This window comes from Athalia rosae, chromosome 5, assembly GCF_917208135.1.
Source record: "Athalia rosae chromosome 5, iyAthRosa1.1, whole genome shotgun sequence".
Classification (NCBI taxonomy): domain Eukaryota; kingdom Metazoa; phylum Arthropoda; class Insecta; order Hymenoptera; family Athaliidae; genus Athalia; species Athalia rosae.
Window position 1 is genome coordinate 3,681,949 of NC_064030.1, and position 19,334 is coordinate 3,701,282.

Here is a 19,334-nt window from a genome sequence, read left to right on the forward strand (position 1 = left end):
TTCCGGACCAGCCCGTTGTCACGATGAGAGCGCTACTTGCATTCGGCAACACCACACACCCCTGCGCGCTCTTATTATTGGGAAAACATCTGCCTTTGCATCGGAAAATCTCTTTTAAACGGTCGAGATTTAATTGAAATAAACGTTAAGTATTATGGTAATACCGAGTGGAGTGTGGGAAAACGTAAAGGGATATGATATTTCTGTTTCGTGTGGTTTTCAACTAAAATAAGTAATACGTTATGCGGGAAATAGGTTTGGTAATTCCGAAAGGGGGGTTAACGCAAGTTGTGCACGGTGTGGTCGTTTGTGTCGGTAGTGTCGGTGTGAACGCACACGGTGTGTAAATCACTTGTGTGGATGGTCAATTCATTGTTTGTGTTGGTTCCTGAATCGGGCAAGTGCCGTACCGTGGTGCGCGCCGTGAGAGAAGAGATTCTTGTTTCTGATCTGTTATAAATTAAAGTTATTACATCTCTGTCGTCGACGAGCTCATATTTTCATCCATTGAAAGGAGAAAAATTGTCAATCATCAATTTACAAGTATGGAGATACCGAAAAGTTTGCAGGAGGAAATACACTCTGTACAAAACAAGCTAAAAAATGCCATACAAAATCATCAGGTAAGTGAAGTCTAAAACTCCGGTATTAATACTACACCTTGTAACTTGCATTCTAATAAATAGTCAGACAAGGAGCTCTCTAAACAAACGATGTGTAACTTCCTTAGTGATAAAAGTCGACAGAGATAATCAAAACTTCCTATCAAATTCAGCGCGTCGCGTTTTCTTACGCATAACACGCTCACTAACGATTCGTAATATATTCGTAGATTACGAGTCCAACGGTTCGATCATAGTCTTCGCTATGTTATAAATATGTAACAGCCTCAACAACCGTGAATAATAAATTCACAATATCAAATGCTCGTTCATTAATTCTGCAGTATTTTATCACCGTTTAGGCTTTTAATTAACCAAGGTCGCGCTCCCATGAGTGGATCACTGACGATGCCGCGAAATGTTTTAATATTATCCTACTCAACAACCTTCCGTGTCTTTTGATTTTGTATTAGATACTCAGACCTAATTTTAATTGAGCACGTATCATTTGATTTTACCATTAACGTCTGCCCCATAACCCAAACGCATATGTTATCATTTGGCCATTGACAAATAATAAGTGCATCGCTATTGTTGCGCTGGTAACTTTGTAATTGCTGTTGCCGCTTGACGCTGTCGCTTCAGCTGCTTGCCTTGCTCTACTCACCAAAACGCAACATGTCGTCGACTTTCTGCGAAGTTAGAAAAATCTTTTAGGACGTCATGTTCATCCCTGAAAACTTTCTTTTCCATCTCTTTCATCGGCTATTGCAGAATCAATTTTCATCTCATTGCTCTAAAACTTCTATGAGAATTTTCACGGGCTCTCATAGATTGCCCCGGGCATAAAAATCGAAATTATTCTCAAGGCAGGTAGGTATAACAACGCTGAATTCCGTTTAAATTGCATCAGAAAATTCAACGTGATTTCTCCCAATCGTATATACATCCTCTTCCTTTTCAAATTAACACTCAATTTGCGTAGTAATAAGATAGTTTGTGCAATCTATAACAAATCTAAAGCGGCAAATCGGTCTTTACAGTAAATATTTATAGTGGAAATGAGCATTGTGATCGATGTTTGATAAGCTTATAACTAAAACTTGCTCCCAAGTTTGGTGAGTCGATATTTAGTCGACTACCAAGAGCGCGCATATAAATCTATACCTGTATACGGGGTGGCTCTGAAAAAGAAAATTAAATTGAACCAAAAAACAACCGAGCAATTTTGAAGAGGAGGTAAAAAGCTGAACGTACGCGAGCGAATATCGTCGAATCTCGTTCTTTCAAAAACTGTAAGATTTTATTTGCAACGCTCGTCGTCCTCTTGGTGTCGGGGACTTTTCGCTAACCCGCCCTTCTCCAACGATCGACTGTATCCCGAAAACGGAAAAAGTTTTTCCGTTCAAGTTTCAGAAACACAATGAAAGCTCCAGTTTTTCAGTTATGCAAGAATTTATTCCCTTGCTTGGCATAGCTTATCGTTAGCTAGTCAGAGTAATTCGCCCTGTACATTTTGTATGCCTTTGTACATCATCCAGCTCATTGGCACGGAGAGCATCTCAATTTATAAATAATACACCAATGCATATATTGTATACAATTTTTATATCTTGCTCTTAACGTGCTTCCAATAAATATAAATGTCGAGTAGCACTCAACTTAAATATTTCTCCTCAGCGACCCACATTTAAACAAATATTTTCTTTTACAACGACTCCTAATTAATTTGCGTATGGAAGTTACACATCCGACAGATTAGGATATATTAAAAATTTTTCGATATACATTAACGTGGTGTAGAATGCGACATGGGGCATATACGTGCGGTGCAGCACGTGGATACAGTTTGCGAAACGCCATACACAACATCACAGTGTGTATCAGACACACTGTCTTGTTCTTTCGTTCGACCGTTTAAACCGGTTCAAACAACGAGGAGATTAATTGCATTTCTAATGGTACATATCATTGTGATAAAAAGGCATATTTAATCAATGAATTATTCTTATTTTTTTTTTGTTTGTTTTCAAAGGTCTACGTTGGAAAGCTGAATAACGATCCAAACGTAAGTATTTCTTTCAGTATCCTCGAATAAGCAATTAATTAGCATTAGCTAGCTATAATGTACAAGGTAAAAAATAATCTAAAATTATAATGAATGGGCTCGAGCTTTAGGACGAGTTATTTTAACCCGCAATACCTACACATCAAATCAAGCAGTCTACGACTAAATTGTAAAGTTACAATTGTCTAATCTCCATACGAAATTTTTTCATCATCTCCAATAATAGCTGCTTTCGTTTGGCAACAGCCATAGTAATCACATGTTCATCCGGTGTTTTTCAATAATTCGACTTCATCGTTTCATTATTCTCGTTGGAAATATACGTAGCCTGGTCGACTGCAGATTGAGGGACTGTGTAATTTCCTCGCTATTTCATCGCCGCGTTCACGTTCTTCGATTCTCTTTCGTGTTGTGCACACCCATCAATATTTGATGAAACCCCATTAGAAACATATCGGATTCGGCGATCGTAGTTACACTCGCTTTTGTACGCCGTTTTTGCCTGCACAGACAACGGGAATTGAGAATCTCCAATTTGCGAAGCCATGTTTCAAAGATTTTCTGTATTAAAGATGAGAATTCCGAAATCCTAGGTCTCAAGTTTCCTGTTTTACGTCCGTATGTTGCGTTGTATACAGTACGAATAATTATTATAGCGTGCGACTAAATTACCGCACAAAGCTTGTAATTTGCCTTGATTCTTGAACCGCTGTGTAAATATATTCTAATTATCGTTGACATAATGTATAATAATTTCTGTGTATCAAGATGGCGTGTAATATATATGTAATTCAATTTTATGTCGATTCGGTTTAGAAAAGAAAAATCATAATTATACTCACGCAAAATCAATGTTCAAATAATTTTATAAACCACTCGATTACTGAAATTCAAACAATACGGGAAAACTTGGTTTCCATAAAACGATATGGGCTTATATTTTTATAACCGCTATGTGATAAAATCAAGATAGCGGTGATTGTCTGATTTATTATATACGTATGAACATACAATTACACAATACCACCTATACGATCTATTCAATTCCCACCATAAAACCTTGAGCGAGTAATCGAAACTTCGTATATGAGCATGCTTGAAAATGACGATAAAAATTTTCCGAATAGTTAAAATCACAATTTGGTTGGTCAAAAGTGAATTCGAAACACTGAAAAATATAAAAAAAAAAAGCTACGCTTATAGTGGGTCAACTGTTGTTCGATATCATGAATGCCCCTGTATATCGGGTCACTGCAATTTATGCATACATCCAATAACTTGTACGATTACGCGAAGTGTGATTCGAAAATAAGTGCAAACTGCTTTATTGATTAATAATAAAAATGACAATTACCGGTACTTGATCGACCCAACGAACAGTTTTAAATTTTCATCATAGTTTTTGCTGATGTTCTACACCATCTGTAACTATGAATAGTTCATCATTTTTGCCTATAATATAGCTTTGATCGTGGAATTTATTATTGGAGTAAAGTTTGTTTTTACTTTTCTCCTTCTACTTTTTTTTTTTTATAATCGTCTATAGCTGTTACGTTACTAAAAATTAGCTGGGATATCATGTGGCTTCCTCTTTCCTGCGGTGCAATGTTGTATTTCTTCTTTCAAGTATACCACTGAAAATGAAACAGGAGGCAATGTGATTCATTCGATCCTATTGTTTCCTTTTTATTTTTTAACTCGTGTCATGTTCGTGTAACGGGTGTATTTTTTTTCTCAGCGATCACATCGTAATATTGAAATTACCAAGTGTTCGAGGTAAATGAAAATTCATTGATATTTTCAGAACGAGGAGCTTCTCGGGCAGATACATGAGATCCAGGAGCACATAGTTTCGCTGTCAAAGTGCCAGGTACGATATTTTTTGGTTGAATAAATTTGTAGACTGTTCGTTTTTTTAGATTTTAGATTAGCGATATAATAACGAGTTGAAAAATCGATTTTCATACTGGAAATTTATTCTCCGTCCCCATGTATTCTTCGTAACAAAACTAAATTGAGAGGTGAACGTTCTCTGTGGATTATTTGATTATGTAACTTCTGTGAATCAAATGAAGGGGATATTCAAATAGATGATTAACAAATGTCATGCAATTTAGGTACGTCTAACGTAGTTGTATTTCATCTACGGTGAGTCAGATTTAAAGTTGATCTGGTTTTGAAAGTTGATGATAACCCAGACCGAGGTACAGATACAAGAGTCTTATAGTGTGGAACTGTTCTACCTCGGTATAGAATTGCGTGCAGTGATCAAACCACAACCCATTTTGTATGTTAATTAATTTTGAGTCAGATACTTTGTAGCTACGGAATTTTGTTAACGCACTGTAGTTTTTATGATCAAATTCACATCGTCGATTTACTCATTTCGATCGTTAAAGTAACGCGACCTTATTTCCCTCGTTATATGGGGTGAGAACCATTATTTTATTTTTTACAATTATCTCCGGAAGTCTTTTCGCTCCGCTAATTGTAAGTCATGGTTCGTCGAAAAGTTCTCATCTAGTTTTAAGGAATTCATCCAGACGGATATACATGCACATGGATTGTATGAAAAACGTGGAAAAAATAGAATAAGATCGGTCGAAGAAGTTCATAGGGTGAATGAGAAGCTGTTATACGTGTATAATACATATATTTGTAGGTACGAGGAGGAAAACTGGGAAGTTTAGCCGGCTGCAGCAGCAGCAGCTAAAAATCAATTATCTGCAACTCCGCGGACTTCGGTGCGCGTTTGCTTCGGGGATCTCGCGTAGATGATATTGTACGATAATAATATATTTCACGACGTTACTTTTTTTTTTCTCAACTTATCAAAAACGTCAACTTCGAAAGATATATCCTGATGTTAATCTTCGAGCAAGAAACCTGCAAAGGAACTTGAAAAAAAAAAATATCAAGGAACGAGGGAAAATTTTCTCGCGATTTTTCTCGTCCTACGAAAACGAGGATTTCGAGGTGGTCATTTTTCTTTGTAAATATGAGAAAATTGTTTTGTATAAAAACGGTATAAAATTTAAACTTCGGCGTCACGTACAGAGTCGCGCCGCGGCAGTGAGATTCAAGTTGCTAACCCCCAAGGCGCAAGCGTTTGACTTGCTGCGCGTATTTCGGTTTACAAAATGAAATCGAAGCGCGTGCGCCAAAATTATATTGCTAAACTTTTCCCAGATGTCTTCGGAGAGAAAAGTTGTGAGATTCTCGCGGAAGTTGAAATTTAAACTTGCCGAAAAGTCGAAGCACCTGAAACAGGGATGGAAGGCAAACTAGCGAAATTTCATCGTTATAATGTTCGAAATTTTTTTTCTAACAGGACCGCCAAAATCACTTGACGGAACATGAATAATTATTTCAATCGCTCCGCGTAGAGATAATGCGGATTCATCGCTTTTCCCACAAATTTTCGATCCGCAGTTATATAATTTGCGTAATGATATTATCCATGAATTATAAAGGATCATATTCATCTGTAGCCGAGGGTTTTGATGTACGTGCAGCCTATTCGACCTACAAACAAAAAGGGGGATTTCAATCAGAGCCCTGTTGAATGACGATGATAACTTTTCTACGTGTCATTGGTCGTGATAAAAGCGCGTAGATTTAAAGCGATTATATGAGAAGATTAATTAATCGAACCGAACACTTATTGAACCCTCCATAATACCTACATACATAGCGTTTCCAAAGCACACCCTAAATTGAATTAACCGATTTTATTTGTGATCGAATCCAGAATGGCACGAGAGACTTGACGAAAATTATATCAGCTAGTTATGATGTAATTGAACAAGTTTTTGACAAACTGTCGAATTCTTTTGAGAGTTTTTCATAGAATGGAATCTATACCAACTATGTGGAGGGATTAAATTAATCGTCCAATCGCAGCGAGGCAGGCTCGTCAAGTAAGAGCCGGTTATGTTATTGATTTTCAACCTTTGTGAGAGTGAAACCTCTGGAACCCGGAGGAGCGAAGGATGAGTGTCTTCAGTTTTGCTCCGCACATCTAGAAACGTCGAAGATTCAAAGATCATTATGCTCCTATTATTCACACTGTACATCCACGGATAATTCCTTGACCGAATATCGGGATCAACAATCTGATCGGAGCTGATTACATTCATTGACAGTTGGAATCGACGATTCGAATCCCATACATTTCATCGGAACCAAATCTCGGATACGTGGCTGTAATAACGTCTTCATCTGCTCCAATCGAAATGAGATCTTCCCTCGATGAATAAATAACATTTCTCCAATAAATACGCTTAGGTTGAGCGTTTAATTTAATTAATTTATTGGTTTTCTTGTTTAAAATCACTTTATACGAACTGAGTAAAGAGTGATGGAGAAAATGAAAAATAAATTGTTTATCATTTGTCGATCAAGCTATACACACGTTTACCGATGTAATTAAAAGCTCGCGGGGGGGAATGTCGACCGTTATATGGCGACAAATAATCGTTGAGATCAATTCTCAGGCAATGTCAAACGTATGTAATAAAAATTATCCATCAGCTAACGCCGAAACGTTTCGTTCGTCGTAATACCGATGTAGTTTTGCCTTATGAAATAATTTCTGGGCACAGTGGGGATCAATTTATTATGAGATTTGCCACCGAAAAGTTTGGTTTCACCTGTTATTATACGTCCCGCGGGTAGATATGTTATAAAGCGCAAAGCTGTGCCGCTGGCATAACGAAGGTGATTAAAAACTTGTATTAATTAAAGAAAATGTCTAGCTCGACATAAAGGTAATATTTTCGTCGTTATCCTCATCCCTCAAAGACCTAGGAAAACGACCAGTTAACGCTTAAGCTTAATCTATTATTCATCTTGCATTTTTATGAGTTTTTAGGTAAACTCGTGACGATACAAATTCATATGAAATTTAAATAATTATTCCTGCGTATCACGGTTGGTCGGACAGGGATTGGTACTGTACATACATATGTATATACACAGACAAACATTGTTAGTAAACTCGGTGGCATGGCATAGTTTCTCACTCAGAAAGTAAAACTTTACCCTTTAGAGCGGTATAAGCGCAAAACTTTCCTCGAACTTTCTCGAAGCTTTGAATTAGTTTGATTTTATACGCTTGCGCGTAATCTCCGATACGTTTCATGCATTAAAGCACGCAGATTTTCCCCGCTTATTTGATTTGCGAACGAGGATTATCCCGGGAAAAACGAATGATCGGTCTGAAAATTGTGGACAATTTTTATTTCATCTAACTCCGTTAAACCCGACAGGATCATACAGCCGGTATAATTAATTCGAATTAAATTATTGACGATTTATGGACCATATCGCTATGACGTTTTCATTATTTTTTCATTCACTATGAAATTAATTGTCTCAAGATCGCGTACGAAACGTTCTACCAATTACTAGTATACCAGTTATGCGAAAGTTCTAACTGAAAAAAAGCAGTAAAATTAAAGGTAATTTCTGTTCGAGGCGAATTAGAAATATGGTGGTTCTTGTCACTGAGATGGCTGGGCTGAAACCAATCGATACAATCTGTAATTAATTCGTCTTCATATTCTCCAGTGTTTGACGTCCCTTCGTACCGTATCTCACAACAACGGAAATAATTGTGAAACTTGATCTCTAACCGATAGTAGAGGTATAATTAATTAAAGGTGTCTTCCCGGAAGATCCGAACTTTGCTGGTCTAATTATAACGAAGGTTTTCAACGAGTTACGCGTTGTTATCGGAATTTCGGATTTCTTACGCATCGGCACAATAGATATAATTGAGCTTTTCAAGTATAGGTATCCACGAATTCAACCAAAAACTTCAACTTCTCACAAACTCGTAAGTCTGAAACAAATATATAGGAGTAGCCTCGACTGCCTCGGATCGTTGGAAAAAAATATTTTAATGATTGGAGAATTTAAAAAGTTTCGTCGGGATCGCCGGAATATCTATTGTGGAATATCACCGCACAATGCAGCTTCCCAGAACGAATTTTGATTTCGATACATATATAGATCTACATTTATATTTATGTATGCTATCTGGTTCCATCTTTGTCGTACTTGCCCGCAAATGCGGAACGGAACAGACGCAGACGAAGAAGAGAATCGGGTAGAACGAGGACGAGAGAGACGCCTCAATCAATAAAATATCTCACGGAAACATTTTCATCTCCTGAAAAGTAGATTCTGGTTGTACATGTATACACTGTGCACATGTGTGCTTGCGTGGGGCTATGGGGAACTGTTTGCACACTCTTATTTTCCGTTATCTATAAATTTTAGTTATAACGTTTCCTCCCTTTTTCAATTTCCGAGCGTAGGTCTCTTAGGTTTTCTCGGATTTCATCAGCACCTCGTAAACAGATTTCATCTATACGTTCCGCTAACTTACGATCAGCGATCAGAAATTTATTATCATTTTTGTTTGTACGTTGAATTTATCATGCGGATATTTTTTATCGCAGTTGCGATAACTGGTGAAATTCGGTACATCCGTGTGTCTTCGAGACTTTTATCCTAGATCTGATGTTTGCTGTTGTTGGAAAGCTATTTTAAGAAATCTATGATGTTTAAAGTAATAGCATAGATATATTGGTAATAGATTTCCCACGTGTTTGTTTGAATTTTGTTTTTCTTCCGAATCGCTCGCAATTAGTCAAGTCGCAGACATAGTTAGTTGGTCTATGAGGTGGGTAGAATGCGGTAGAGAAAATTTATTTTTGGAATGCAACTATTGTACAAGATAGTCCCAGACTCTTTTTATATCCCCCGTTGTGGTCAGAGATCCATAACGATGCGGATATTGTATTCTAGACTTTTTAACCAAACGAAAATAAACGGAATTGTAATAATGCGGCAAGTTTTGATCTCGAGGAAGAAAAGTTTGGGTCGCGCAAACAAGTTTGAATTACCGTTGCGACTCGGTAGACGAATAAAAAATTTATGGTGTAAAATGAAATAAAGTTGTAAAATAAATTTGAAAAAGGTGATGCGAAATCGTCTCGGGATTTAAATTAACAGTGAATTAGTATTCGGAAATTGGGGGTAGGGAGAAAAAATAAACGAAGATGATAGAAATCAACCAACGATAAGAGACATGAGCTCATTGATCCATTTACGGTCTACTTTGCTGTAATTTGTGTTTCCCTGCAATGCGTATATAAGAAAGGTCGCTAAAGTCGAAAGTTTTATTATAGCGTTGAAAATCCGATAAAGTTAACTTGGTAATTTTGTTTGCGCAGAAGCAAGTCGTACAACGTCTGCGTAAAGAGGTGAAGCTTTTCGAAGCGGCCAATTCAAACGGTACAAAAGTTTCGATACCTTCTCTTCTCGGCCTCAATAATAACGACAATATAAATAACAACAATGAAACGAAAACGAAAGATTCGGAGCAGACCGTAGATAGGAAGAATCTCAATGGCTTGAACCGCAGGAGATCTACGAAAGATGATTATGAAGATGGAATTCAGAGTGTCGATTCACCATCGCCAAATGAAGATTGCCAAAATAATTGTGCCAAGTAAGTTATCGAGATGAAATTCGGATTGTCCCCGTGTTGTTCATTGGTTTTGTAAAAATGCACGAATCTTACGTAGATATCCGAATTATATTCAAATCTTTGGACGAGAAAGAATTCTCAATGTATAATTCTTTATTCGACAGAGCGAGACCAGATTCAGATGAATCGGAATCGAACGATGTGGATGTGATGGAAATCTCAGTGGACGAAAACCGGAATCCCGAAAAATTTGGTGAAATCCAAGAATTTGAACAGACGAACTTTCTAGGATCACTGGGATTAATTACCTCGGATACACACACGGAATTACAAAATAAGAGGGCCGAACGAAAACGGCGTAGCACTGCTAATCCACAGTTCATTTATTCAAACTGGGAAATTCCAACCGTAAGTTATCATTAACTAGCTAATGATAAAAGATTTATTGAAAAATTGGCTTGAGCCCTTCTTATACTTGAAATATACTTTCTCCCCGTAGAAAAGAAAAAAACATTCGTATTTGCAATCCAACGGAACAGCGCCGCAAACACGACAAACTACGGCCCGTTTAAACGGACCTTCACCTCCTCCAAATAAGGTTTCTGGATCTAAGCCATCAACCACACCGTCTAGAATTCCTATAAAATCTCTAATTCCCACCCAGAAGTCGTCAACAAGACCAAATATACTCAGAAACAATCCTGAGAGCAAAGTATTTCCGGGAAAAATTAAATCAGAAGATGGTTCAACTCAGGGACCTAGTGCCAAGGGTGGTCACATACCTGGTCTTCCTTCGACTCTCACTATCGAGAGAATTCGAAATGAAACTGTTGCAGTTTGCATCCATTGTAGAAATCCTGGTGAGTATATTTTTTGGAATATCTGACCTATGGCAGAGCTTGAAAAATCAAAAATATTTCAAAAATTCAATGATACGTTTTTGTTTTTTTTTTGCAGGATCTTTGTTAGTATGCAAAATTTGTTCTGCAAGTTATCACGTACCTTGTAACATCGTTCCATCTGCTCCCCCACGAACGTGTGGAAAATGCATTGTACAACCAAGAGAGCGTGACCGTGACAGAGATAGTAGCAATACGACACCGGTTGACCATAGAGGGGATAACAAAATTGGTAAATTATTATTTCCTTCTTAATTGTACAAATTAAAATGAATATTGACACCTCAGTCGAGAGATAGCATTTGCACTCTAATTTTATTGCGCAGAACTAATATACCGTGCTTTTCAAAGCTTCGCGGCTACTTTAGGTGCTTTTCGTAAAATTTTCATCAAATCCTTACGCTGTTCTTGAGTCGTAATTTTTTCGAATATTGGGGAAATATCGAATCCGGTCTACACAATTGTCCTCTTCTATAATTTATAGCTATTCATTAAAATAGATCGGAACTGCAGTTACTGATACTGCTGGTACTTCGTGCACCGTAAAAATTACTTCCTACCATGACTCACAAGCAAAATGTAGCTTTGAATGATAAATGAACTTCACTTAGTGAAGATTGGATTCGTCGTTTGGCATTTTTGCGCTAAAATTAGGTGCTGATAGCTAACGAAAAAAATTATTGGGCAATCGCTATATGACGTGTGCAACTTAATCGATGCAAATAAACAAAATAATGTTTTTATTTGTATGTATGTTGTAGACATATAGTGCAAATTACAATCAACTTCTTAATATTGTGAATCATACAGATTGATGAAAAAAAATGCCACCTATTTTGCTTATAGATGAATATATATCGGAAATTTGTTGCAATCCATTGTGCAATTCCTATTTGATATGTATTTATACATACATAGTACGTATAGGCAAAAAAGCGGGCTTGAGAATATACCTTGTGCAATAATTGAATTTTATTTTTTTGTAGTACTTATACAACTACTACGTAAAGTGTCTACGTAAACGCCAAGGGCCTCATGAAGTTGCAGTTTTTCACTAATTGTCTACGACATTTTACTTGCTATAATAATATCTATGCCTACTTGTATGCGTTGAATGCAAACAAACAAAAACAAAAAACCAAACAAACAAACAAAAAACATCTTGCAGAAGAAAAAGAGAGAGACAGATATGAGCTACGCGAGAGAAACTCGGAATTGAGATTGCAGGTTTACGAGTTGGAAAAACGCTCTCAACTTCTTGGTCAATCTATTCAGGTTCGTCATGGCCTGTGCAGAAGAAATTAAAGTTTCTATCTTGGAATGTTTCAGTCTGTAAAGCGCACCAGTATTCTTACCTTTTATTTTGACGATTTAGTTTGCAATCCACGTATAATGTTTTTCGTGATCTTATTATAAATACATTTTCCCATTGTTCAGTTCGTTCGACCAACAAATTAGTACCGTACGAGTTACAGTGAGAATGTATGACAGAATTTCGTCATATTTCAGTTTTTTTATGCCGACTTTTAATTTCAGCATGGTTTTAGTTTCAAACGTTTCGAAGGTAGTTAGAGCCAGCATCCTAAATACGTACCGAGTAGCAATTATCATACATCATTGTAGCACTTGCACCTTGTTTATGACATGTGTCAGCAGCTAGAATGCGTACTTACCATGCATTCCATCGGTTGATGTCTCTTACTTATGCAATAACTCGAGGGACATCACGAACTCATGTTTTTGTTTAAGAGTGATATTGTTATCGGTGACACAGTAAGAAAATACTGTCCATGGAATGTATGGCGACCTCGAATATAATTGTAGCTTGTTCGTCGTGATATTTTATTATAATTCAAAAGCCTCACAAAACATATCATGTCCATCGAACCAATTTATCCGCCTATGAACTTTATTTTCATCACTAGGAGCATGCTGGATTCGTTAAATACGTGCATAACCATGTGCCTGATTATAGAGATATAATGTCATTGATGAAACTGAAGGTGTGCGAGTATCTAAATATTTACGTGTTTTTATTTCAGCAACAGCGTCGAAATCGTCAGGAACTACTGGGCAAACAAGAAAAGACTCAAAGGTCCATCAAACGGCTGGTGGATTTTATAAAGTTAATGCAACAGAAGAACGATCCATCCCAACAACCGTTGGCATCAACCAGCTTCCAACATCCACCTTCCTCATCCCCATTGCCACAAACTCTGTCCCCACCATCTCCGCATCCAGCGTCACCTCCACCGTCCACAACAGTCAACCCGGAAGCGTCACCTCATCCTCAGTATCCCTTATCAGACAACCAGATTCCAGCACATGCTATTCGCCGATTCTCATCAATCAGTTCGTGCAGCCCGGAAGGGATAACTCGGACGCCACAGTCTCCTACACCTACCAGTTACCAATCTCAACCAGCGCTCAGCAAAACCCATCACAATCATACTTTATCCTTGGAACAGTGCCAGAGTCAAGTGGATCCAGTAACCGAAAAAGCAGCGGATTATTGTCAACCGTCGTCGGAGATTTCGGAAATTCCTCTGCTGTCTTCGAATACCAACAACGTTCGACTACCGGCTACAACAATCACGATCAATCGGAAATCAAAGCGATCCCCGCCCTTACGCACATCTCAAATAACTCAACTTTCGTCAGACGATCCGGTGAACAAGTCAAGCACAATGGAGAATTGTGTGGGCCAGCGGAAAATGCGCCGGCAAAGTCGGACCAGTCAAAATCATCGAAAAACATCGACAGAGACAAATGCGTCGGGGTATCACTCACCAAGTTCAGTGTCAACCAACTGCGAAATTCCCAAAAGTCCGACAACTTTATACCAATCCAAAGTGTTATTAATGAATCAGAAACCGTCGACCAGCTACCCCCTGACTCCAGTGGTAAAGGTGGAAAATGGAAGTCAAAAACGAACTTACTCTACTCATTGTTCTCAAGCAATAACGAGTCCCATTCCATCCCCAGTTGTTCTGTCCAATCGAAAAACAGAAATTCAGAACAAGACCAGCCCAAATTCGACCAGCCAACAAAAAATGACGAACAGAAGTTCGAACCAACTGACCAACCAAAACCTAGACTTCGTCATCGCTCTTCCTCAAGCAGCTCCGAATACGTGAAATTGGAAGAAGCGCATTTACCAGCGCCACTTAGACCAAACATAATACGAAAATCTGTCGATAAGATAACCGCGATTCCAGAGACATTGCAGAATTTAGCCCCGGGTGGTGTAACATCGAAAGAAATTAATAACACTCATTACGAAGATCGTAATATCACGTCGTCAGGTGTTGAAGGATCCGAAGTGAGCGAAGCAGGTAAGGTTCGTAACAATTCGGATTTTACAAGTTTTGAGGATTACCATAATGAAAATTTGAAAGCGACTCTCGACTTCATAGCTATCGAGCGGCAACACAGTAGCAATTATATAAAGTTTCACGATTTCGACGATCTTGAAGCTGTGGAAGATTCATCAGAAATGCATAGCCGAGTGTTGCAGCAGGACCGAATGGTGGCTATGCCCAGTGGTATGACTGAATTGTTGAAAAATAATTTACCTATTTCTCGGAACAAGCTCTTACCTTTGGAGATTAAGGCTGAATTCGAGAGACAAGACTTACCGATAAATGGTTTCGAGCCAATAGAAAACGCGAGCGAGAATGGAAACCAGGAGACAACCTTGCCAATTGAAATCATTAGATCGTCTCGGGGAGAAAAACCAAAGGTGGGTATGAACACGGTTTCCACAGAGAATATGCTCGTTTTGGAACAGTTTGAATCTGCGATGCTGCAGGCCGACGGGGACGAAACTGCCAATTGTTAAACCTAGTATTAAGTGTATACCCCGATAATATATATACAGAGAATTACTAAGTCTTTCATTAGCTCAATAAAATGTAGTGCGTTATTCAAAGTTTATCTTCTGCTGATATTTCATTTCTTATACTGTAAAATACGCGTGCCTGGGTTGCTAGAGAACGAAATTAATCCAGTCATCGATTAGAAACATCGTTCTTTACGACGACATTGTGGTCTATTCATAGATTAAAAACAACAGATAACAAGCGATACAAAAAAAGTATCGCATTGACGGCGTCGCTTTAATCTTGTGTTATCCATTAACTACAAATCAGTCAGGCTATGCCATTAGATCATTTTATTTGTTCGATTATTGGTTGAAATCGCCATGACAACTGAGTAATGATTACGAAAGTAGGTCGCAGTAATAATTTCATTATTCTGTTGATTCGATAAAAGAGAAGTATGGAAAAATGTAGTCAAATTATTCTAGGTACGCGTACAGTATTATGATCCAGTTGATTGCGTTACCACAAATGTATCAGGATATGTATTTTATTTATTGCGTATCGATTTTTCTTCTTATAGCTACGTCATTATGTTAGTTTCGTTTTATCTTGTTTTTATGATGCATAAGCAGCGTATGTGATGACACTATACGAGTAATAAAGTAATAGCTAGATTGTAATGGAATTAAAATGAAGCCATATCTTATAAAATAGGTGAAGTTACGATGAGTGAGGTTTGGGACAATTTCTGTGGAGAGTTTTATGTATGATTGTGATGACACGTTAAAATTTCTATATCCCGTTGAAAACAAATTTCAACGCATGTACCTACCTTATATGATACCTACATATGCGTATGAAAAAAAAAGAAAACTAAAAAAAAAAATAAATAAAAACATTTAAAAAACGAAAAATATATATGTATATAATATAATTATACAGCCATAACTTTAATCGGAAGAAAAGATGGACAGGACAGATCTCAGTAAAATTATTATTAATATAACTATATTCAACTCTGCGAAGTTACAAAACGCACATATCTCGTATGTAAGATAAAAAAAAGAAACTTGAAATTTTTACTTTTCTTTTTTCAAGAGCTTAGGATATACCATGCCTACTTCTACGTAATCAAGTCATATTGCCATACTGCCTTAATAGTCGTTTAAAAAGTACTGAAAAAAAGAACAAGGAGAAAGGAAATAACCAAAAACTATTGAAGTGTAATTACCTATTTATTTAAAGCTCACTCGATGTTATAATCAAAAAATCCTCTATAACTATTCATTCAGTCAATATTTAATGGAAGTTCGTACATAGTACATAACTATAACTTCGACGGTCGCATTGACTATGTTACGATGTATACCCGATGCCGTTTCGTCGTTTTATTTTTAATTCATGTATTCATTTGAATTTAATTACGTGTAATGTCTAGAAAATTCAGGCATGCAGTTAACAGATATTGTATTCTTAACTTATACTTTTCATGTTAACAGTATGCGTCTAACGTTTGATGTAAAGATTCTTCTTCTCTTCTCTTCTTCAGAATATTAAGACAAGATTGTTACGAGTGTAGGCGATGAGATTAATATCTGAAATTCGTATTTTTTGAATAAAGTAATTGAACGAACATATATTCGTAAAAATAGTTTTTCCTCTTTAACAGGTACAAATATACGTAATGTCTGGATCGATAAGTGATATCAGACCCAGAAAATTTTCTCTGGAAAATCAACGAATTTTTAAAACGTGCAGGTTCGCCGAATCACTTTTCTGTAGCAGTACCTAATCGACCCTCAGCTAAAGCACCCGATTGAAAGCACGTATGAAATTTCCTCCATCTCTTGAGTTTAATCTGTTAAAATGTTTTGATGTTTCTCCGTACAACAGACACGGCCCTCTCTTCGATAGAAAATTGAATGATTACTAAATTTCCTACGAAGTTAATTGATTAAAATCAAACTGCGGATCAAGCTGGGTTTGGTGCCGGGGGTAGAAAATGGGCAAACAACGCTCAATTAACGTTCGATCATTAAGTATGTATACGAAAACCATGTATGTATGGGTCATAAATGCATTACGGTTTCAACCAATACCGACGCAACATATTCATCTCCTGTATTGGCACAGCCGGTTGATTAGCTACGCCATATTTACATATCATTAGCCGATTGTTTGTCCGAACCGGAATTTGCCCGCCACTACCGGCCCTTCCGCATGCAGCATCGTCTACTCGCTTAACCAGTTCAAATCTCTCTATACGTTTACACTATTCGCATTATTCCTACCATTGATAGGTGCACACCTGGACGGATGCATGCGAAGTCTGGCCCAAAAAAATACCTATGTTCCGAAATTACGGAAAAGTTGCATTATCGTACTGCAATCCCACGAGATTCATTTAATTAAATAGAAAAGCTCGTAGAATATCGTGAAAGTTGAAATTAAGAAATATGAGTCGCGTTTCCCCTCGTATAATCGTATCCCGAAAAACAGAAACAAGAAACGAAAAAAAAAAAAAAAAAAAACGTAAAGCGTTCCACTTTCTTCAATTTCAAAGATGGCCCGATTCTTCTCTTAGATCGAGGTATGCAGGTAGCTATACTCGCAGAGCGATATAGATGCCGGTGTTGTCCGATAACGTGATTTATTCGCAAAAAAAATAATCTTCAATAAGTCGTCCTGCACGAGGACATACATATACATACAGAAAGCTTGAGAGTAAGCTGGTAGTATATACGAAGTAAGAAATAAAAAAGCCTGTTAAAGTAAAGCTTTGTATATATTTCATTTACGCCCGCACGGTGACTATACTACAGCGATGATTGCATCGGTTAATTTCCGATCCAATCCGGAGTTTTTTTCTTTGATTAAAACGGAAGTGACCCGTTTTGTCAAGTGTCACTGGCAGAACAGATTGAAGCCAGAGAGTCCCTTCTTGGGTTGCTCTCGGGGTCTCAGCGGTGTAAACCGTACGAGGGGACTGTTGCCTACAATCGGAAGACGCTGGTAAACTTAACAAAATATTGGGGATCTTTTTGGCACCTCCTGAAATCAAAATTTATAAAAAACAAGCAATAAAAGTGGGCATTTTGAATCTTTCTATCCCGTTTCGTAGCCCACGTAGCTGTTACCGAAAGAAAAAAACCTAGGCTTATGGAGATAAGAAAGAAAAGAATGAACAAATAAATGAATGGAATATCGCATAGGCAGTCCGAGTGAAGAGTATACAAGAGAACGGTTGTTTGCCCTTCTCGGATGTAGACCGACCCCGATTTTTGTTCGTAATAAAAAGCTTATAGCTTGCGTGTGTTTGGATATATCAGTTGCGAAAACCTTATATTCGTATAAAGCGTGCGAGAAGCTTTCGTCCCCCAGGTATCCGTATACCTAGGTATATGTACAATAGGTATATATATATGCGATAAGTATATATAGAGCGGTCCAGACCGCGCCTGAAATCTAAAAGGACACTCAGGTTCGTAACGCTAACGAAAATGAGTTCCATAAAGCTTTTAACCCGGAATCTAAGTGTTTAGTTCTTCCTCCGCCATACTTCCGGGCAAAATTCCCCGAGCTAGCTCTTGGCTGATGGTTATACCGTAGGAACTCTGGTCGAGGTATGCCTGTCGAGGTGTTAAGACGTCTGACAGTTGTATAAGGATAAAGCCGCTCACGCTGAGTGCTTTTATTTGTCGCCCAGAATGCCCCCCGTCGCCTTACCTCCTCGCTATTATTTCAAATCGATTCACTTTTGTTTGTTGACTCCATTAGTCGAGTAGTCATTCTCTATGAGCGTTTCGGATTCAAGTCACACCAGAGAAGCGGGGTATCGGTACAAGATAGGGGGGGGGGGGGGGTGTGTGTATCGATGTCTGTATGAAACATTGTTATTACTATTAATATTATTATCATTAACATTTCTCTTCTCGTTATTGTCATCATTACAGTACACGCATATCTATGTCTCACCCAAGATATCATACGAATGATAAACCTACTGAGCCAAGTTTAATAGCTTTTCAGTTAGTCCAGCGCTCTCGTTGGTTCGCCATGCTACTCACAATCGGTGTATAAGGTAGGCAGGTTTGCTATACCTGCGTTTCAGTCATGATTCAATCTAGAATTTAATTGAAACGAGACAATCTGTCCAACAGCGCAAACTATTCAACTCTCAAGTGTTCATCGCGTTCAATGAGTTTCAACAAACACTTTCGATTTTTTTTTGGTTTTTTTTTTCATTCCAAATCTCACACATCGATGAGAGGCGCAACGTCAATTCAAAAAATATTCAACCCTGAGCATCACTCGAAGGGTTTCTGATGTTTTCATTTTTGATTGCGTGATTTCATGATCCTCGGTGAACCGAAAAAAAAAGAAGGATTTTCAATGTCTGAACGTTCCTTCAATTTAGACGTTTTATTGCAAAATAGCATT

At 37.7% G+C, this 19,334-nt stretch overlaps 1 protein-coding gene and 1 long non-coding RNA gene across 3 annotated transcripts; one reads left to right on the plus strand and one right to left on the minus strand.

The window, feature by feature from the left end:
* The first annotated feature begins 69 nt into the window (after window positions 1-69).
* LOC105691056 (PHD finger protein 21A-like) lies at window positions 70-16,527 on the plus strand. 2 transcript variants are annotated; one of them, XM_012409312.3, is made up of 9 exons: window positions 70-623; window positions 2,638-2,670; window positions 4,475-4,540; window positions 9,915-10,192; window positions 10,336-10,579; window positions 10,671-11,031; window positions 11,129-11,302; window positions 12,239-12,345; window positions 13,113-14,340. In XM_012409312.3, the coding sequence occupies exons 1-9, from the start codon at window positions 546-548 to the stop codon at window positions 14,205-14,207; spliced, it is 2,436 nt and encodes an 811-aa protein (XP_012264735.2). In that variant the 5' UTR covers window positions 70-545; the 3' UTR covers window positions 14,208-14,340. The 2 variants fall into 2 exon arrangements, with proteins under 2 accessions (XP_012264735.2, XP_012264727.2); XM_012409304.3 differs by lacking the exon at window positions 12,239-12,345 and having other exon boundaries at window positions 78-623; window positions 13,113-16,527.
* Window positions 1,015-11,446, minus strand: LOC125501070. Its single transcript, XR_007278590.1, has 4 exons — window positions 11,174-11,446; window positions 10,954-11,069; window positions 4,025-4,304; window positions 1,015-3,172 (listed from the first exon to the last, which is right to left on the minus strand). It is a non-coding gene; the product is annotated as an uncharacterized LOC125501070 (long non-coding RNA).
* Window positions 16,528-19,334: the final 2,807 nt, after the last annotated feature.